This window comes from Apodemus sylvaticus, chromosome X, assembly GCF_947179515.1.
Source record: "Apodemus sylvaticus chromosome X, mApoSyl1.1, whole genome shotgun sequence".
Taxonomy (NCBI): domain Eukaryota; kingdom Metazoa; phylum Chordata; class Mammalia; order Rodentia; family Muridae; genus Apodemus; species Apodemus sylvaticus.
This window is the reverse complement of record NC_067495.1, coordinates 136,897,102-136,915,804: the sequence shown is the minus strand read 5'-3', so window position 1 is coordinate 136,915,804 and position 18,703 is coordinate 136,897,102. Positions and strand designations below refer to the sequence as shown.

The window sequence follows — 18,703 nt, the reverse complement described above, 5'->3', positions numbered from 1 at the left end:
CCTCAACTCCTATATTATCTAGAACTTTACACGTTTAAAAAGAAATGGTCCAATTTTAATGTAGGTATTTGTTCCAGGAATTGTTTTTCATGTGGCATTATTTCTTCTCCAAGAAAACTATTTAGCAACTTACCCACTGAGCTTGTTCCTTGGTTGGTAAGGGAACAACATGATTTCTTTCACATATTCTCAGTGTAAGTAGCAACCTTATTTTGGTTAAAGTCACTATGACCTGAAAACAGAGAAGCATGAATAGAAATTGAGGGTGTTATAATAGATTTATAGTCTAAATTATGGTAAGAAAGATGTCCCAGAATGGGAATAAAATAATACTTTTTTAAAGATCTTCCATTACTGTAGTTCACATTTTTTGAGTTTTAGAACATCGGGAAGGTATACCAAGTAAAGGTGCTTACTGCCAAACCTGAAAATCTGAGTTCAATCCCTGGGATCCACATGATGGAAGGAGAGAATGACTCCTAAAGGCTGATCTCTCATCTCCATACATGCATAGTCATGTGCACACACACATACACTTTAAGTATTTTCAAAAATTTAAAAAAATTAAAGCTTGATTTTTTTAGCATGGAGAATCAAAGGTATGTCCCCCTTCCTTGATAGCTTCAGCATTTATATTCAAGATCAGATTGTTTATTATACCTCATCCTAATCACAGCATGCAAATATTTAGAGGAGAGAGAAAACTCTGCAGATTTATTAGGGGAAATTCTCTGGTGCTTCTTTTAAATACATGATGAATAAGAAAAGGGAGAGTCATTTGAATCATATTAAATTATTTACCAAAAATAAAAAAAAATAACTGTGATATTACGGGTGGTGGTTCTCGTAGTAAAGGAGTATTTTCACAGAAAATTTCATAAACTTGACCTGTCAAAATTTACAAACCTAGGGGCAGTATAGTGTTGGCTATGCTGGCATAGGGACCTGAATTCAGTCTCTTGCAGCCACATAAGAAGCCAGATACACTTGTGCACTTGTAATCCTAGTGCTGGGAAGGCAGAGGATTTGTTAGATGGCCTAAGCAAGAATATTCTTAGAGCTTACTGGCTAGTCAGCCTAGTTCATTGGCAAGCACGTAGGAGGCAAAGGTAGGTGGATCTCAGTGAGCTCAAGGCCAGTAGGGGCTACATGATGAATTCCTGTCTCACAATAATATAAAAGGTGAAAGGCACCTAAACATGACACTAGAAGTTAATCTTTGCCCTCTTCATGTTTGAGCATACATATTCATATGTACTCACATACATACATATATACATACATACATACATATGTATGTACATACCCCCAAATAATTCATACAACATTTTACTAGATGCTAGAAATAAAACTATCGTGTTTCTGTGTGCAAGTAACTACTAGCTTAATAGGTAATCCCAGTGAGAAAACCTACTAGGAGAACCCTGGAGCAATCCAAAAGCAAAGAGCAAGCCTGAACTATTCAGTTGACAGACAAAGAAAAGATTAGAAATCTGGTATTGTCTCTCTTTTCCCTCCTGCATGTGAATAAAACTTGGCATTTTTTGTTAAAACAGTTGTGTTACTCTCATAACAAAATTTGCTACTTCATTTATTCTTGAAAGTGTTAAACAGATGGTTATATATTGTTGCCAAAATAAATTTTGTAACTCTCTATATTTTAACCTTTTCAGAATCCGAATGTTGAACTGCCTATGTTATTGTCCTACAAGCATATTGACCGCGGTTGCAGCTAAAGAAAGCATGAAGGAACAACTACAAAGGATATTAACTCAGGATATTCAATATGAAACAAAAACCACTCTCATGTGTAGGGTTCAGAATAAATGTTCATTAAAGTACCAAATAACTCTCTTAACCATTTACAGTTATTGTAAGTAGCCATTATGGCCAAAGTTAAGAATTATATGAAAGTTTAAAGTAAGCATACTTAGAATTCTGGATTTAGATAGAATAACATAACTATGAAATGGGTGCTCTTTTAACCCGTTGACTTTGTGAATGGATTTAAATACTAGTATAAAGTAAAAGTCATGCAATGGGAATGAGAAGATTTTGCTATAACAGTGTTAGTTTTTGCCTGGCAGAAGTCATAGTCTGTTTGTATCACATTTCTCATTCCTGCTGAATGATTATCTTTTTCTTTTCCACACACAAAAGGAATACTTGAAAATACAGGACTAAATGATATTACTGCATCAGTCAAAATAGATCATCTTCTTTTCAATCATAGGCTGAGTGTCTTGGTCTAATATCCTTTCCAAAAAGTACCTTGCATACTTGTGTGGTACTGTTAATTCTGGGTCTTATTGTAGAAACAGGGGTAGAAAGGTTATTTGGTGTGTTTTCTTCTGAATTACACACCACTTATGTATTCAAAACTACTAAACTTGAAAATAAAATATTTTAGTCTCTTGGTAATAGCCCCTCAAAACAGTTAAATAGTAGAAAGGTTTCCAGTGTTAGTTTTGCTGGGTAATGCGGTAAGGTGTGTTAAATATTTATATAAAATTAACAGCATTCTTAACATCGGCATTTTATAATTTTATGTGGCAAAGATGGGAAGATAGCTTATTTGCAACTACTAACGGTTTTTATTTGAAAGAGATTGTTTTTGTGCATATTTACAGCACTTTTTTTTTTTAAACATCAGTATGGAAAGAGAAGATATATTCCAAAATCCTGTAGAGCCACAACTCTTTGGACATATTTCCTACAGCTAAGTGGGCCGGGGAAATGGTCTAATTCTAAACTATGTGATGGATGTTGGTAAGATCCTCAAATTGCTGGGCCAGAAAGAGGTTTTAGCCCTTAATACATTCTCTTAAAACATCAAAGAAGTGTTAAAATGTCTTTACTTGATAGAAGGACCACATCTGACAGATAGGCTAAAATGATATTTAGAAAATATTTTTCTATCATTTTCTTTTTTTTTTGTCTTTCTGACATGCCTGTACTATTTAATGTTTATATTGTACCTTGATTTAGGAATATATTAGGCTGATTGTCTTCCAGTATATTTATATAGTCCATATGGCACATTTGATGATTCTTCCATGTATTTATGTGGATGTTTATTTAGGTATAATTTTTCTTAAATTCTAAAAAGGCCACAATTTTAGTTATCAGAAACCATTCCATAATTACTTAATTTAATTTGTTCTCATATATCAGTATTACTTTTGAGTGTTTTTTTAGGTCTCAATCACAGCTTAAGTGTGCTGTAGCCTATATTTGAGGTAATCTGCTGAAAGCAAAGTCTTTCTATTTTTTTGTCTATTCCAAAGAGCTAAAAAAATATCTAACCCAGGAAAGCTTTGCTATTTTGTTATTATTGTCATTGTTGTTGCTGCTGTATTATTATTTTATATCAGAACTATAAGGACTGTGAATAAATATAAGAGAGGCTTAGTTAATGCAGAATGATTGAGAAGTTGATAAAATCAGTATATTTAGGGTAGTGGAAATAAAACTGAGTATGTATGTGTTGTTGCAGCAGAAAGAAATCTAAATGAGCAAATGAGGGGGATTTAGAGTCATGCCTCAGTTAGCCATTGCATTGTACACTGTACTTCAAATCTGAGGGACCTGGGTTTGCTATTTGAAAGATTTTTGTTAGTGATTTAAAACATGCTAGCACAGGCTTACCAGATGAAGTAATTTGAAATGAGCCATCCAGTATTCCTAGCACTATTTTAACCACTCTTAATTTCAGAAGAGGGCAAGAAATCTAACTGTAGGAACATATTGCCATGATTTGAATAATAATTTTTGAGCTATCGAAATGTCTATGTAATTTTCCAAATTGTTGTCTATTGTTTGAGGATGTTGCATATTAAACAAAAAATATCCATTCCATATCTACTACATATACACCAGCAACAGTATAAATGTAAGCCTAAATTTGCAAAAGTCATAATTTAGTGATGGAATTTTTTAATAACATGCAGTAAATAAATGTGCAGATTTTATGCAAATGTTGATAAAATCATTTTTCAGCTTGTAAAATGGAACTGCAATATTACATTTTTTCACTTAAGCAGTTTTTTACATCTACTTTGTTGCTTTCTAAAATGAACATGAATGCCATCTTTTATGAATGCAACTTGCCTTTTTCATTACAGAAATTTTCGTTTGATGTAATCAATAAACTTTGGTATGATACAATGGGTATTTGAGCATCTTTTGTTTTTGAAAGCATCAACTTGATATCAAATGTTATGGATGCAGTTTCTGATCTGCTGATGAGAAGTTTCTGATCCCCAGTTTGCATCTACATATATTTCACAAGAGGTTGCTACAACATCTCCTTGAGTTTAACTGATGTTTTATAGCAATACTTAATTTGGGATGGGTAAGATAATTGATCATATCTTAAAACTGTATAGAGATCCAGCCAGGATGTAGCTATGCTACAGTGTATATTGAGCATGTGTAGGGTCTCAATGTGTAGCACAAAAAGAGTATGGCGCCCCCGCTTGATGAATTCATATTAAATGTCCACAGTATGCTGTCTGCATACTGGAGTAGGATCTATGTTCCATGTGACCTGCATTTTCAGCTCTTTGAAACTAATTGATTCGTTTTGTTTTGTTTTGTTTTAAAATAGGGTTTCTCTGTATAGCCCTGGCTGTCCTGGAACTCATTCTGTAGACCATGCTGGCTTCAAATCCAGATCCACCTGCCTCTGCCTCCCAAGTGCTGGGATTAAAGGTGTGTGCCAACACCACCTTGCTGAATCCATTACATTCTTTTGTTAATTAGATATTTTCTTTATTTACATTTCAAATGTTATTCCCTTTTTCTGGTTTCCTACCCTCCCACCCCCACCCCCACTCCCCCCACCCCCACCACCATCACCACCACCAACCCCCCCCCCCCCCCCCCCCCCGCCAGAAACTCCCTATCCCATCCCCCTCCCCCTGCTTCTTCAAGGGTGCTTCCCCACCCACCCCTACGTGCCCCCCACCTGGCATTCCCCTACACTAGGGTATCAAGCTTTCCCAGGACCAAGGGCCTCTCTTCTCATTGATGTCCAACAAGGCCATCCTCTGCTACATATGAGACTGGAGCCGTAGGTCCCTCCATGTGTTCTTTTTGGTTGGTGGTTTAGCCAGAAATGAAGCTTTACTGTCGCTTGAAAGTTAATCCAAAGATGATCATATTTGCATCTCCCACCATGCCTCCTTATTGTTAGGCTATATCCAGGCCTTGAGAAAAAGTTCTTTCTGGAAAAGTGCTTAGCTGTTAGTAAACCAGTTGCTTCACCTAAATCTGACTTTTGCATTTTACACTTAAGTCGCTTCATTTTGGTAACCTTTCAATTCATTTAGCATTCTGCTTATTTTATATTTCCTTTTTGTTGTGGGAAATGTGCTATATTCAGATACAAGAGCTGAGTTAAAGTTGCAAATTACAGTGGTGGAAGTTGAGTTAGTTCAGCAATCTGATTTGTTGTGTAAGATGTTGTTTGTGTCTCAGATAGAAGCATAGTTATTTTTCTGTTAAAGGCTTGCTTATTGCTCTGACACTAGTTACTAAATACCCATTTCACATATATGTAATATACATCCCTTCTAACTTACTGAAGCCAGTCTTTCAGGATTCCTTCCCTTCCCCCATCCAACCTCATGAGTCACTCTGTCTCCATGCTTTGAGTGCGTCTGATTGACCAGTACTGCTGTGAGTCTGAGTGATATGACTTCTTCCACAAGAAACACATGCAAGCGTTAGGGGCTGAGGTTATCACTATGGTTATTCAGGGAATACATCTATGAGTGAAGTGCTGGATACATACTAATGAAGCCAGAAGGCCAGAGTTCTGTGAGTAATTATCAGAAGCAAACAAAAACAAAAAAATGGGGTGACATTCATTTGCTACTCTTTTCTTACATTTTCCCCTTCATTGGGTGGGTAAGTAACCAGGGTTCACCCCACTTCCCACCCTCAGAGGTTGCATATTTCTATTCATTGTCCTGGCCCTATGGGCTTCTCTGCTGTCCCACCCTCCATACCTGATCCTGTACCCCTTTCTCTCTCCCCCCTCTCCTCTTCCATCCACAGCCTTCCCTCTATCTCCTGTGATTATTTTGTTCCCCCTTCTAAGTAGGATTGAAGCATCCTCACTTGGGGCCTTCCTGCTTGTGAAACTTCTTAAGGTCTGTAGGATGTATCCTAGGTGTTCTGCACTTTTTGGCTACTATCCACTTACGAATGAGCACATACCGTGCTTGTCCTTTTGGGTCTGAGTTACCTCACTCAGGATGATATTTTCTAGTACCATACATTTGCCTGCAAAATTCATGATGTCCTCATTTTTAATAGCTGAATAACATTCCATTGTGTAAATGAACCATATTTTCTGTATCCATTCTTTGGTTAAAGGACAGCTGGGTTGTTTCCAGCTGCTTTCTAGCTGTCAGATAAGGCTGCTATGAATACAGTGGATGGAGCATGTGTCCTTGTAGTATGGTAGAACAGTTTTTGGGTATATGCCCAGGAGTGGTATAAGTCAGTCTTCAGGTAGAACTATTTTCAATTTTCTGAGGAACTCCTAGATTGATTTCCAGAGTGGTTGTACCAGTTTGCAATCCCACCAGCAGTGGAGGTGTGTTCCTCTTTCTCCACATCCTGTTGTCACCTGAGTTTTTGATCTTAGCCATTCAGAATAGTGTAGGGTGGAATCTCAAGGTTGCTTTGATTTGCATCTCCCCAACTAATACCATTTCTTTAAGAGCTTCTTGGTCATTTGAGATTCCTCTGTTGTGAATTCTCTGTTTAGCTCTGTACCTAATTTATTAAATTGAGTTATTTGGGTTGTTGGACGTTAACTTATTGGATTGGATGTAGGGTTAGTGAAGATTTTTCCCCAATCTGTAGGTTGCCAATTTGTCCTATTGACAGTGTCCTTTGCCTTACAGAGGCTTTCCAGTTTCATGAGGTCCCATTTATCAATTCTTGATCTTAGAGCATGAGCCATTGGAGTTCTTTCTGTTCAGGATATTTTCCCCTGTGCCAATGAGTTCAAGGCCCTTTCCCACTTTCTCTATTATTAGATTTAGTATATCTGGTTTTATGTTGAAGTCTTTGATCCACATGGACTTGAGCTTTGTGCAAGGTGATAAATATGGAAATTTCCTGACCGAGAATTGTTTCTGTCTAAAAAAAACCTGCAGGGATAAAAGTGGAGAAGACTGAAGGAAAGACAGTCCAGTGGCCAGCCCAACTTGGGATCCATCTCATGGAGGGACAGCAAGGCCTATCACTGATGCTATGATGTGCTTACAGACAGGAGCCTAGCATCGCAGTCCTCCAAGAGGCCCTACCAACAGCTCACTAAGACAGAGGGTGTACTTATACCCAACCATTGGACTGAACTCAGGGGCCCCTATGCTTGAATTAGGGGAAGGATTGAAGAAACTCAAAGGGAGGGTGACTCCCCATAGAAAGATCAGCAGTCTTAACTCAGACCTCTGGGAGCTCCCAGAGACAAAACCATAAACCAGGCAGCATACATGGGCTGATCCAAGGCCCCCAGCACATATATAGCAGAGGACTACCTGATCTGACCTCAGGAGAAGATGCACCTAATCCTTGAGAGACTTGAAGCTCCAGGGAAGGGGGACGTCTTGGGGGGGAGAGGAAGAATACCCTCTTTTAGGCAAGGGAAAGAGAAATGGGATAAGTAACTGGAAGTGGGGACTGGGGCAGGGGTCAATAGCTAGAATGCAAATAAAATTTATAAAAGAAACGTTCTATGGGTTAAGCAAGATCTGATCGAAGGGGTCTTAGGAGCGAATACTGGAAGCAAGTTGGCCATAGTGAACAGTGTACCTCAGGGTGGGCCAGAGTCCTGCTGGAAGTAAGTCTTTGGCCCTTTGGGGAGGGGAGAACAAGATACACATGCCTAAATCATCTGCTGCTGCCTTGGTTTCTCCATGAACTGCCAAGAACATGTTTTCTATTAGTAAAGCCATGAAATATTCAGCTCCTCGTTTAGGTAACAGTGTTCTAACCACATATTTACTAATTCCAACATCCTTAGGAGATACTGATATTTCTCATATGCCCAATGAGGAAACTGAATCACAAAAACTAAGGTTGCATAGTCTATTAACCCAAATTTTGGATCCAGGTGTTGTGGCTAGAGTCTGTACACCTAACTAGGACACTGTATTTTCATACCGTCCCCTGGTGACATAAATTAACAAACCACCAAAATATTAACCATGATAAAACATCAAACACTGAAACCAGAGGATTTGTGTATAATAATGCAAATGTAATCTCCAGCATTATCAAGATTCTGAAAGACCAAGACAAACTCCCAGATAAGGAAACCTACAGTGAAGCATGTGATCTTACTTGAATCTTAGTGCATCTTGAATAACTAACTGCAGTATATAGGTTCTTTTAATATAAAATATATAGGTAGCCTTATGTAGCCCAGGCTGACCACAAACTTTTATTTTTGCTTATGAGTGTGTAAATATGTATGAACCATGTACATGTGTGGAAGTGAGAGGACAGCATATGGGAATCCATTCTCTCTTCTGAATTCTTGAACTCAGATTGTCAGGCTTGATAGCAAACACCTTTACCTACTGAGGACCTTGAACTAATCCTGCATTCAACTTCTCAGTATGGAGTTTACAGGTATGCACCACCATGCCTGGTTTTAAGTGGTGCTAGAGATAGAACTTGGAGCTTTGTGTGTGTTTGACAAGTACTCTGCCAAGCTATACCTCCAGCCCCACATCAATATTAATTTTCTAATACTTGAAGTTAGCCTGTTTTATTTTGGTGAATCTAGGTGAATAGCATGTGGGACTCTTGTTCTATTTTTACAACAAATCTGGGATTATTTAAACAATAAACAAAAAAAGATGAATTATAAAATGCTAGTGGGAAAAATAAGCTAACCACAGAAGACTGCATGACACTTATGAAGTTTCATTACCTAATTCAGTTCAACTTCACAATATCCCTGTATAGAGACTATAAAACTCCAGATTCTTGCAAGTCAAGGCCAAGGTAAACTCATTACCTTCTCTCTTGTCCCATAGAATAAAAAAGTATAACTCATGTGTTTCCTGCTCTATACACCTTGTAGGTGAAGGGAAACTTACATCTTTCCTTGACAGGAATAGACCCTATATATTGTATCTGCCAGTCCTTTACAGGGATATGCCCTGTCACAGAATCTACCTGTCAAGGCCACAGTACAGAACAGACCTCACATGACAGCATGTAGGATATCAGAATATCTTACAGGAATGTCAGTGGCTTTAGCCATTTGCCAACTAGTATTGGCTCTTTATGAACCCGTGATCAGCCTCCAGATGGCCCATACTTTGCTGAAGTCACCTGATTTCCAGGAAGATTTAGTGGGCTTTAGGCTTCTACATGCAAAACTATCAGGGGTTCTGATTCCTGTTACATGTTTGTTTGTTTTTTTTTGGGGGGGGGGGGGTTGAGTCAGGGTTTCTCTGTGTAGTCCTGGCTGTCCTGGAACTCACTCTGTAGACCAGGCTGGCCTCAAACTCAGAAATCTGCCTGCCTCTGCCTCCCAAGTGCTGGGATTACAGGCCTGTTACATGTTTTATCTCCTCATCTGTTGCTCCTACCATGACTAACTCAACACCTACAGCTTTTCTTTTCCCATTGGGTCATTCATAAAATGAGGCCTCTGAATACAACCTATCTGTCAATATAGGTTGTCTCAAGCAAAGATTCATGAACTACTACTATTGATATTGCTCTTCACTAGGCCCATTGACTACATTTTCCTTCTCTTTTTCCCAATCACATGGTGCCTATGTTAATTTGGATTACTACAGCTACCCATTCCTGTTTGTTGCTCCTACTCATACCATCTTTGTACCAAGCATACACGGAGATGGCTGCTATTCCTTTTAACACTTAATCTGGGTTATCTGTTGGTTCAATTATTAGAAGGATCTCGGTGGCTTGGAAGGTCGCTGGCCCCATGATAGCCTGTATGACACTAAAAACGGGCTTGAAGACACTACACCAGGTTCCAGTAAATATGCATGCGAACTTTAAGTTTAACTCTGTGCCACACTAGTAAGATACTTGGCCAGAAGGCCTTCAATCCATCTTTAATTGTATAGGCTAATTTTATGGCTACCAAGGTGGGTCTGGTCATGAATTATACCTGCTGTAATGGTTTATATGCAACCATCAATTACTCTTATAGCACAGTATACCAAATTTCTGCCACTTTCCGTGCCTGAGGTTTCATATTGCAATCATTTGTTGAGCTTGTTTTTGCCTTTGCCTCCCAGCTATAACTTTCTGAGCTTCTGGAGATTTCTAACACAAAAGGGTGCTAGGATAATTGAACACACAGCTGTTTAGCCTGTCCTACAAATATCTTAGCCTCCTCAAAAACCTCTAGGGCCTTTCTGTCATAATTCTATATGGCATCTATCTTTATCAAGTGTTATAGAGGATGGACAACTTGGGCAAGGTGGAATGTGAAAATCTGCCAGTATCCCAGGAGCCTCAAAAATATCTGTACCTCTTATATTTACAGGCACTGACTGTTATAGGATTTTCTTATCATACTCATCTTACTGGAACAGACTGCTGGCAAGAATTTTGCAATTGTGCCTGTCCCTTGGACCTTGTATAGATTGTATAGATTGAAAATCTATTCTCGTTCTTGTAGATCCCTCTGTATGTCTTTTTTGATGTTTTTCTTAATCTGTAAAACACAGAAATTAGCATGTTATCTATGTAATAAAACCCTATTACAAAGGATGGGACATAATAAAGCAAGGTTCTAGGCCACCATCTTATGAGAAATAATGGAACTGTGAAGGTATTCTTGGGGAAGTACTTTTTTGTTGTTGTTGTTGTTTGTTTGTTTGTTCAGAGTAGATTTTGTTCTGATTTTTCACTGGCAAACATTTTTTTTATTCAATATATATTTTATTTACATTTCAAATGATTTCCCCTTTTCTAGCCCCCCACTCCCTGAAAGTCCCGTAAGCCCCCTTCTCTCCCCCTGTCCTCCCACCCACCCCTTCCCACTTCCCCGTTCTGGTTTTGCCGAATACTGTTTCACTGAGTCTTTCCAGAACAAGGGGCCACTCCTCCTTTCTTCTAGTACCTCATTTGATGTGTGGATTATGTTTTGGGTATTCCAGTTTTCTAGGTTAATATCCACTTATTAGTGAGTGCATACCATGATTCACCTTTTGAGTCTGGGTTACCTCACTTAGTATGATGTTCTCTAGCTCCATCCATTTGCCTAAGAATTTCATGAATTCATTGTTTCTAATGGCTGAATAGTACTCCATTGTGTAGATATACCACATTTTTTGCATCCACTCTTCTGTTGAGGGATACCTGGGTTCTTTCCAACTTCTGGCTATTATAAATAGGGCTGCTATGAACATAGTAGAACATGTATCCTCATTACATGCTGGGGAATCTTTTGGGTATATGCCCAGGAGTGGTATAGCAGGATCTTCTGGAAGTGAGGTGCCAGTTTTCGGAGTAACCGCCAGACTGATTTCCAGAGTGGTTGTACCAATTTGCAACCCCACCAGCAGTGGAGGAGTGTTCCTCTTTCTCCACACCCAATGGCTGACAACCAACCTGTCAGGGGCATTTTATATTCAAACCATTGATTGTATCAACTTTATTGTCACATTCCTTTTGCAGAAACCCAATGTTAAATGCTATCAACTCCTGTTTTGAATAACAGGCTTTCTAGATCCAGGTCCATCTTGATCACCTGTTTCTGGCTAAGCTACCTTTTGTTAATGTCGCTCTGTGAGGATCAATATTGATTGTCAAGTTGTGATTATCTCAAATCAACATGAAGAAGCAGGCCTCTGGCCATGTGTGTTAAGGATTTTCTAGATGAAGAGAATTAATGTGTAGTGATGCCCTCTAAATGTGGGCATTACCATTCTGTGGACTGATGTCTAGTACTGCAACAAATTGAGAAAGCTAGCTGAGCAGAGCCCTGTTGCCCATGTGTCATAGTCAGGGTTTCTATTCCTGCACAAACGGCATGACCAAGAAGCAAGTTGGGGAGGAAAGGGTTTATTGAGCTTACACTTCCACACTGCAGTTCATCACTAAAGGAAGTCAGGACTGGAACTCAAGCAGGTTAGGAAGCAGGGGCTGATGCAGAGGCCATGGAGTGATGTTTCTTACTGGCTTGCTTCCCCTGGCTTGCTCAGCCTGCTCTCTTATAGAACCCAAGACCACCAGCCCAAAGGTGGAACCACCCACAAGGGGCCCTCACCACTTGATCACTAACTGAGAAAATGCCCCACAGCTGGATCTCATGGAGGCACTTCCTCAAATGAAACGCCTTTCTCTGTGATAACTTCAGCCTGTGTCAAGTTGACACACAAAACCAGCCAGTACAGCATGTCTCTGCTTTCATATGATTGCAGTGTGGCTAGCTGCAGCCAACTGCCATGTTTGTCTACACCTTTGAACTAGACAACAAAATACATTCATTCGTCCTTTCTAAAATTGTTTCTGCTATGTTTTCCGTTTCAGCAACGACACAAGTAACTGAGAAATATTCCTAAAGCCTGCTGCTAAGAGGGCCACGGTGATGGCTCATCCTGTAAAGGCATCCAGTGACAAGCCTGACAAATTGGGTTCTGTCCCTAGGACTTATTTGAAAGAAAGAGAGACCTGACTACACACACACACACACACACACACACACACACGCACGCGCGCGCGCGGACAAATAAATAAATAAATGTTAAAAAATTAAGAGTAGAGCACAATAGCTGAGCTACATTGTAAAACAATTTGCCTTCCTCTCTTATGTTTCCATTGCTGCAACTAAAAGCTACCTTTCTTTTCCACTTGAAAGAATGCCTTAAAGCAGTGTCAATAGGACAAAATGGTAACCAACAAATTGGGAAAAAAATCTTTACCAACCCTTTGTTCGACAGAGGGCTAATATCCAATATATACAAAGAACTCAAGAAGTTAGACTCCAGACAACCAAATAACCCTACTAAAAATGGGATAGAGATAAACAAAGAATTCTCAACTGAGGAATATTAAATGGCCGAGAAGCATCTAAAGAAATGTTTAGCACCCTTAGTTATCAGGGAAATGCAAATCAAAACAACCCTGAGATTCCACCTCACACCAGTCAGAATGGCCAAGATCAAAAACTCAGGAGTCAGCAGGTGCTGGCAAGTATGTGGAGAAAGAGGAACACTCCTCCATTGTTGGCGGGATTGCAAGCTGGTACAACTACTCTGGAAATAAGCCTGGTGGTTCCACAGAAAATTGGACACAGTATTGCCCGAGGACCCAGCTATATTACCCCTGGGCATATACCCAGAGAATTCCCTGGCATGTAATAAGGACACATGCTCCATGATGTTCATAGCAGCCTTATTTATAATAGCCAGAAGCTGGAAAGAACCCAGGTGTCCTTTAACAGAGGAATGGATACAGAAAATGTGGTATATTTACACAATGGAATACTACTTAACTATTAAAAACAACGACTTCATAAAATTCTTAGGCAAATGGATGGAACTGGAGACTATCATCCTAAGTGTGGTAACCCAATAACAAAAGAACACACATGGTATGCACTCACTGAGAAGTGGATATTAGCCCAGAAGCTTGGAATACCCAAGACACAATTCACAGACCAAATAAAGCTCAAGCAGAGGATGGTCTTGTTGGTCATCAAAGGGAGGAGAGGCCCTTGGTCCTGAGAAGGCTGGATGCCCCAGTATAGGGGAATGCAGTACACTGTAGAGGGAATGGGTGGCTTGGTGAGTAGGGGGAGACGGGATGGGATAGGGTGTATTGGAGGGGAAACCAGGAAAGGGGATAACATTTGAAATGTAAATAAAGAAAATATCTAATGAAAAAAATATATATATATGAATACTTTATATTTATTTTTTTCTGTGTGCATGTGCATGTAAGTGTCTATACCTGAGTATGTGCACATGCAAGTGTGTGCGCCTAGTGGCTAGAAGAGGGTGTTGATCCTGTGGAGCTGGAGTTAAGCCTCCCAGTGTGTGTGCTGGGAGTTGAACTTGGGTCCTGTGCAACAGAAACAATCATGCTTTATGGCTAAGCCATCTCTCAATCCTTTGCTCTCTTTATCACATCATACTGCCTACCAGATAGTTTCCTCATATATGATCACCAAGTCATGAGTCTCTGTGTTACTTTCCCTTGGCTTATGTGACAAACTGCTTCAGATTTCAATGCTTAATTCAACAAAATATTCTGTATCGATTCAGGCGAACAGAACTTCCAACCAAGGGTTTGCCAGGGCCAGGTTTTCTATGATGACTCTGAGGGAATCCTCCCCTGCGTTTTCAATTCCCAGCAGTTTCAGTTGTTCCTGGATCATGATGGCATAGCTTTAATCTTTGCCTCTATTTTTACATGTTCTTCTCTTCTTCCTTATTCTCTGTGAATCTCTTATAAGAATGATTATTATTTAAGACCCATTGAAATAATACAGGATGAATTCATCTTGGTTGAACATTGTACCTACAAAGACCCTCTTAACAAATTAGATCATGACCACATATTCTTGGCATTACTGTGTGCATAAATAGCAGAGGGGTGTAATAATTGCATACCTCCCATGACAACATACCTGAAAGAAATATTTATTTTAGGTTTTTACTTTGGCTTACAAGTCACTTGGCTCTGTATTGCTGGGCCTGTCATAGAAACACTTCATGTCATGATAGAAAGCAGAGACAAGGGAAGACACTAGAACCTAGCATTACCTTCATGGTCCTGCTCCTAGGGGCCTGCTTCCTTCAGCGTATACACCTCCTCCCCAACCTTCAACAACTTCCCAAAATAGCAGCATTAGCTGTGAACCAGGCTTTCAAAACTTGAGCCAGTGAAGAGCATGTGATAGTCAAACCATAACAGGGAAGATACTTCTTAACTCAGTGCTTATATCACAACGATTTATTTGTGCTTTGGGACAAGAATCAAAACTTTTGTTTCTATCTGTTTTATTTATCGTTCTGTTTCTAATATAAAAAATTACTTTTATTAATTTTATTTATTTATTTATTTATTGTTCTTTTGAGACAAGGTCTCTCTTTTATAGCCCTGGGATGTACTTGCTTTGCTTGGGTGTATGTATGTATCTGCACCACAAGCATTCATTGCCCACAGAGAGAACAAGAGGATAGCAGATCCTCTGGAACCAGAGTTACAGTGATTTGTGAGCCACCATGTGGGTGCTGGGAACCAAACCCAGGTTCTCTGCAAGAATGACAAGTGCTCCTAACACCCAAGGCATCTCTCCAATCCCCTATTTCTGTTTACTTCTCCATCTTCTCTCTGGTAGTAAATGATCTCCTCTAAGGACAATGATTACATTTGCCTTGTATATTTCTATATCCTCATGGTCCAGCCCCAGTAAGGTCCTTAATAAATACTTTTTTTCCATTTATATATTTATGGGCAGTTATTGTGCATGCCATGCGTGGAGGTCCAAGGATAATTTGCATGAGTTGTTTCTTTCCTTCCACCATGAGGGTTCTGGGGATAAAACTCAAGCCACCAAGCTTGGCATGAACCACCTTTACCTACTGAGCCACCTTGCCCCAATAAATACTTCAACAAACATGACGTGGCAGTACATGCCTTTAATCTGAGCAATCATTAGGCAGAGGCGGGCAGTTCTCTGTGAATTTGAGACTAGCCTGGTCTATACAGTGAGTCCCAGGACAGCAAGAGTTACATAGACAGTCTTTCTTAATGATGGTGGTGGCAGTGGTGGTGGCAGCGGGTAGTGGTGGTAGTGGTGGTAATAATGAACAATAAATACTTTTATATAAACAAGAGCACCTAAGGGAAGTTGTAAGAGTCACAGTTTCTCACCTGATACCAGTCATCTTCACCCCAAGACAGAATCAAACACAAGAATTAAGCATATGAACTTAGTCATTTATAACTAGGGGACCTTGCACATGCCACTGTCCAGAAAGCTCCTCATCTTTCAACTGAAAATAACAGAATAAATCTAGCATACATGCAAAATACATGGAATAGGCTGTATATAACTTTGATCAAATAATGGCATTATCCACTTCACTATTTCTCTCTGATCATAATTTCTCTCATAGTAGAACCCCTGTCTAGTGTTGATCTATACATACTCCCCAGTGGGAAACAATATGGGCTCAATATTTGGAGAATGACCAAACATATGAATTCAGTTACTGACTGTACTCAAAAATCTTTCTCCTAGTCACTATCACAATTACTATGTTTTGACAAATACCTTGACTGACTTTCCTTTGATATACCTAATTTCCTAAATACTTCTCCCTCTGTCTTTGAAATAGGGTCTCACGTAGCCCAGATTTGCCTCCAACTGACTATGTAGACAAGGAAGACCTTAAACTTCTTGTCCTCCTCCCTCAGTGATTACAGCCATGCATGACTACATCTAGTTCATGTGTTTCTGGAGCACCTAGGGCAAGAACACTACCACCTGAACTACATCCCTAGCCCTCTATTTCTTTGTACCTATTGAAAAATCTTACAGCCTTTCCAGACATTTTCCTGCTTTGAAGAGTCCTGGAGGAAAGCACATTTTAATGTCTGAGCTAAAGTTCTGGCTATACTGGCCTTTAACCCAACACCACAATTTTCTGAGATTTTTTAAATCTTCATTCTATGATTACTAATAATACCACCTCCAAGCTGGGCGGTGATGGCACAAGCCTGTAATCCCAGCACTCTGGGAGGCAGAGGCAGGCGGATTTCTGAATTCGAGGCCAGCCTGGTCTACAGAGTGAGTTCTAGGACAGAGAAACCCTGTCTCAAAAAAAAAATCCAACCCCCCCCCCAAAAAAAACTACCTGAAAAAACTCTGGCATGGCCCCCGGTTGAGGGATGGGTCCACCTACCCATCTCCAAAATTTTTACCTAGAATTTCTCCTGTCTAAAGGAAATGCAGGGACAAAGAGTAGAGTAGAGACTGAAGGAAAGGCCATCCAAGGACTGCCTCACCTGGGGACCCATCCCACATGCAGACAGCAAATTCAGACACTGAATGCCAAGAAGTAGTTACTGCCAGGAGCCTGGTACAACTGTCTCCTGAGAGGCTCTGCCATTGCCTGACCAATACAGATGAGGATGCTCACAGCCAACCATTGAACTGAGCATAGGGACTCCAGTGGAGAAGTCAGGGGAAGGGCTGATGGAGCTGAAGGGGCCTTATCTGCCTCAGTGGGAGGGGAGGACCCTGGTCCTATGAAGACTTGATGCCCCAGTGTAGAGGAATGCTAGGGTGGTGAATGAGGAGTGGGTGGGTAGGGGAGCACCCTCATAGAGGCAGGGTAAGGGAGGATAAGATAGGGGGTTTGCAGAGGGGAAACCAGGAAAGGTTTGGAATGTAATCAAATAAAATATCCAATTAAAAAAAGAAAAAACTAATTTGATGTTCAAAATATTGAGGAATATTTATTTTAAAGTTTTTGCCAGTACATACACATATATATGTTTTTGTATATAACTGATCATAAACAGTATAATATATTTTAATCTTGAACCTTTAAAAAAATCACACAGATTGATTAACATAGACACCTACACAAGCACTTGCCCAAACCCAAATCCATAATCTCAGTGAATTTCATCATGCTTATAATAGCCATTATGAAGCTATGGAGGTTTGCTTTCCATTTAACAGCACCAATAGCAAAAAATCAATTACACTTTTATATAAATACATTCATTTTCATCATTGCTTCCTTTTTTCTTCCTTCCTTCCTTCCTTCCTTCCTTCCTTTCTATCTTTTGCATCCTGGCCAGTTTCCCCCCCCCTCCCATCTCCCTAGTCCCTCCCTGTCACCTACTCTCTGCCCACCCCCTCCATGTCTCCATTGCCCTTTAGAAAACGGCAAACTTCCCATGTCTATCAACCAAACATGGCATATCAAGATGAAGTAAGACTAGGCACCTCCCCTCATACTGTGTCTGGATGAAGCAATTCAGTAAGAGGAAAGGGTCCCAAAAGCAGGCAAAAGAGTCCGAGACAGCCCCTGATCCCACTGTTAGGAGACCCACAAAAGACCAAGCTATACAACTATAGCATCAATGCTGAGATGCCTGGGTTAGTCTGCCCCATGCAGGCTCCCTGGTTTTCAGTTCTGCCTATATGAGCCTCTCTGAACCCAGATTGGTTGATTCTGTGAGTTTCCTTGTGGCATCCTTGACCCTCTGGCTCCTACAATCAATCCTTCTTCCTTCTTCCACAGGATTCCCTGCGTTCTGTCTAATGTTTGGCTGTGTGTCTCTGTATCTATTTCAACTGCTCAGTGAAGCCTCTCTGATGACAGGTGGGCTAGGCACCAGTGCATGAATATAGCAGAATATCATTAGGAATCATTTTCTATCCTAAGTCTCTGAGCTCTCCAGCCTCTTAGTGCTGCCATCCACGCAGTATCATGGCATTGGTCTCAAGTGGGACCAGTCATCTTTTGGACACTCCTACAATATCTGCACTACCTTTACCCCAGCATGTCTTGTAGGCAGGACAAATTGTAGGTTCCAGGTTTTGTGGCTGAGTTCATGTCCAAATCCCTCCACTGGAAGTCTTGTCTGTTCACAGGAGATAGCCAGTTTATGCTTCCTATGCCCACTAGAAATCTTAGCTAGGGATTACTCTCATAGA

At 40.1% G+C, this 18,703-nt stretch overlaps 1 protein-coding gene across 3 annotated transcripts in view; it reads left to right on the top strand.

The window, feature by feature from the left end:
* The window catches only part of Atp11c (ATPase phospholipid transporting 11C), a 190,446-nt gene extending 186,305 nt beyond the window's left edge, over positions 1-4,141 (top strand). For 2 of the 3 annotated variants that reach the window (XM_052170729.1, XM_052170731.1), the window contains one exon: positions 1,674-4,141. Coding sequence is in view for 1 of the 3 variants with exons in the window: in XM_052170730.1 (XP_052026690.1) it covers positions 1,674-1,736 (63 nt within the window). In the remaining 2 variants the exon portion in view is untranslated. The remainder of the gene's footprint in view (positions 1-1,673) is intronic. The other variant, XM_052170730.1, reaches the window with a different exon arrangement.
* The last annotated feature ends 14,562 nt before the right edge of the window (positions 4,142-18,703 follow it).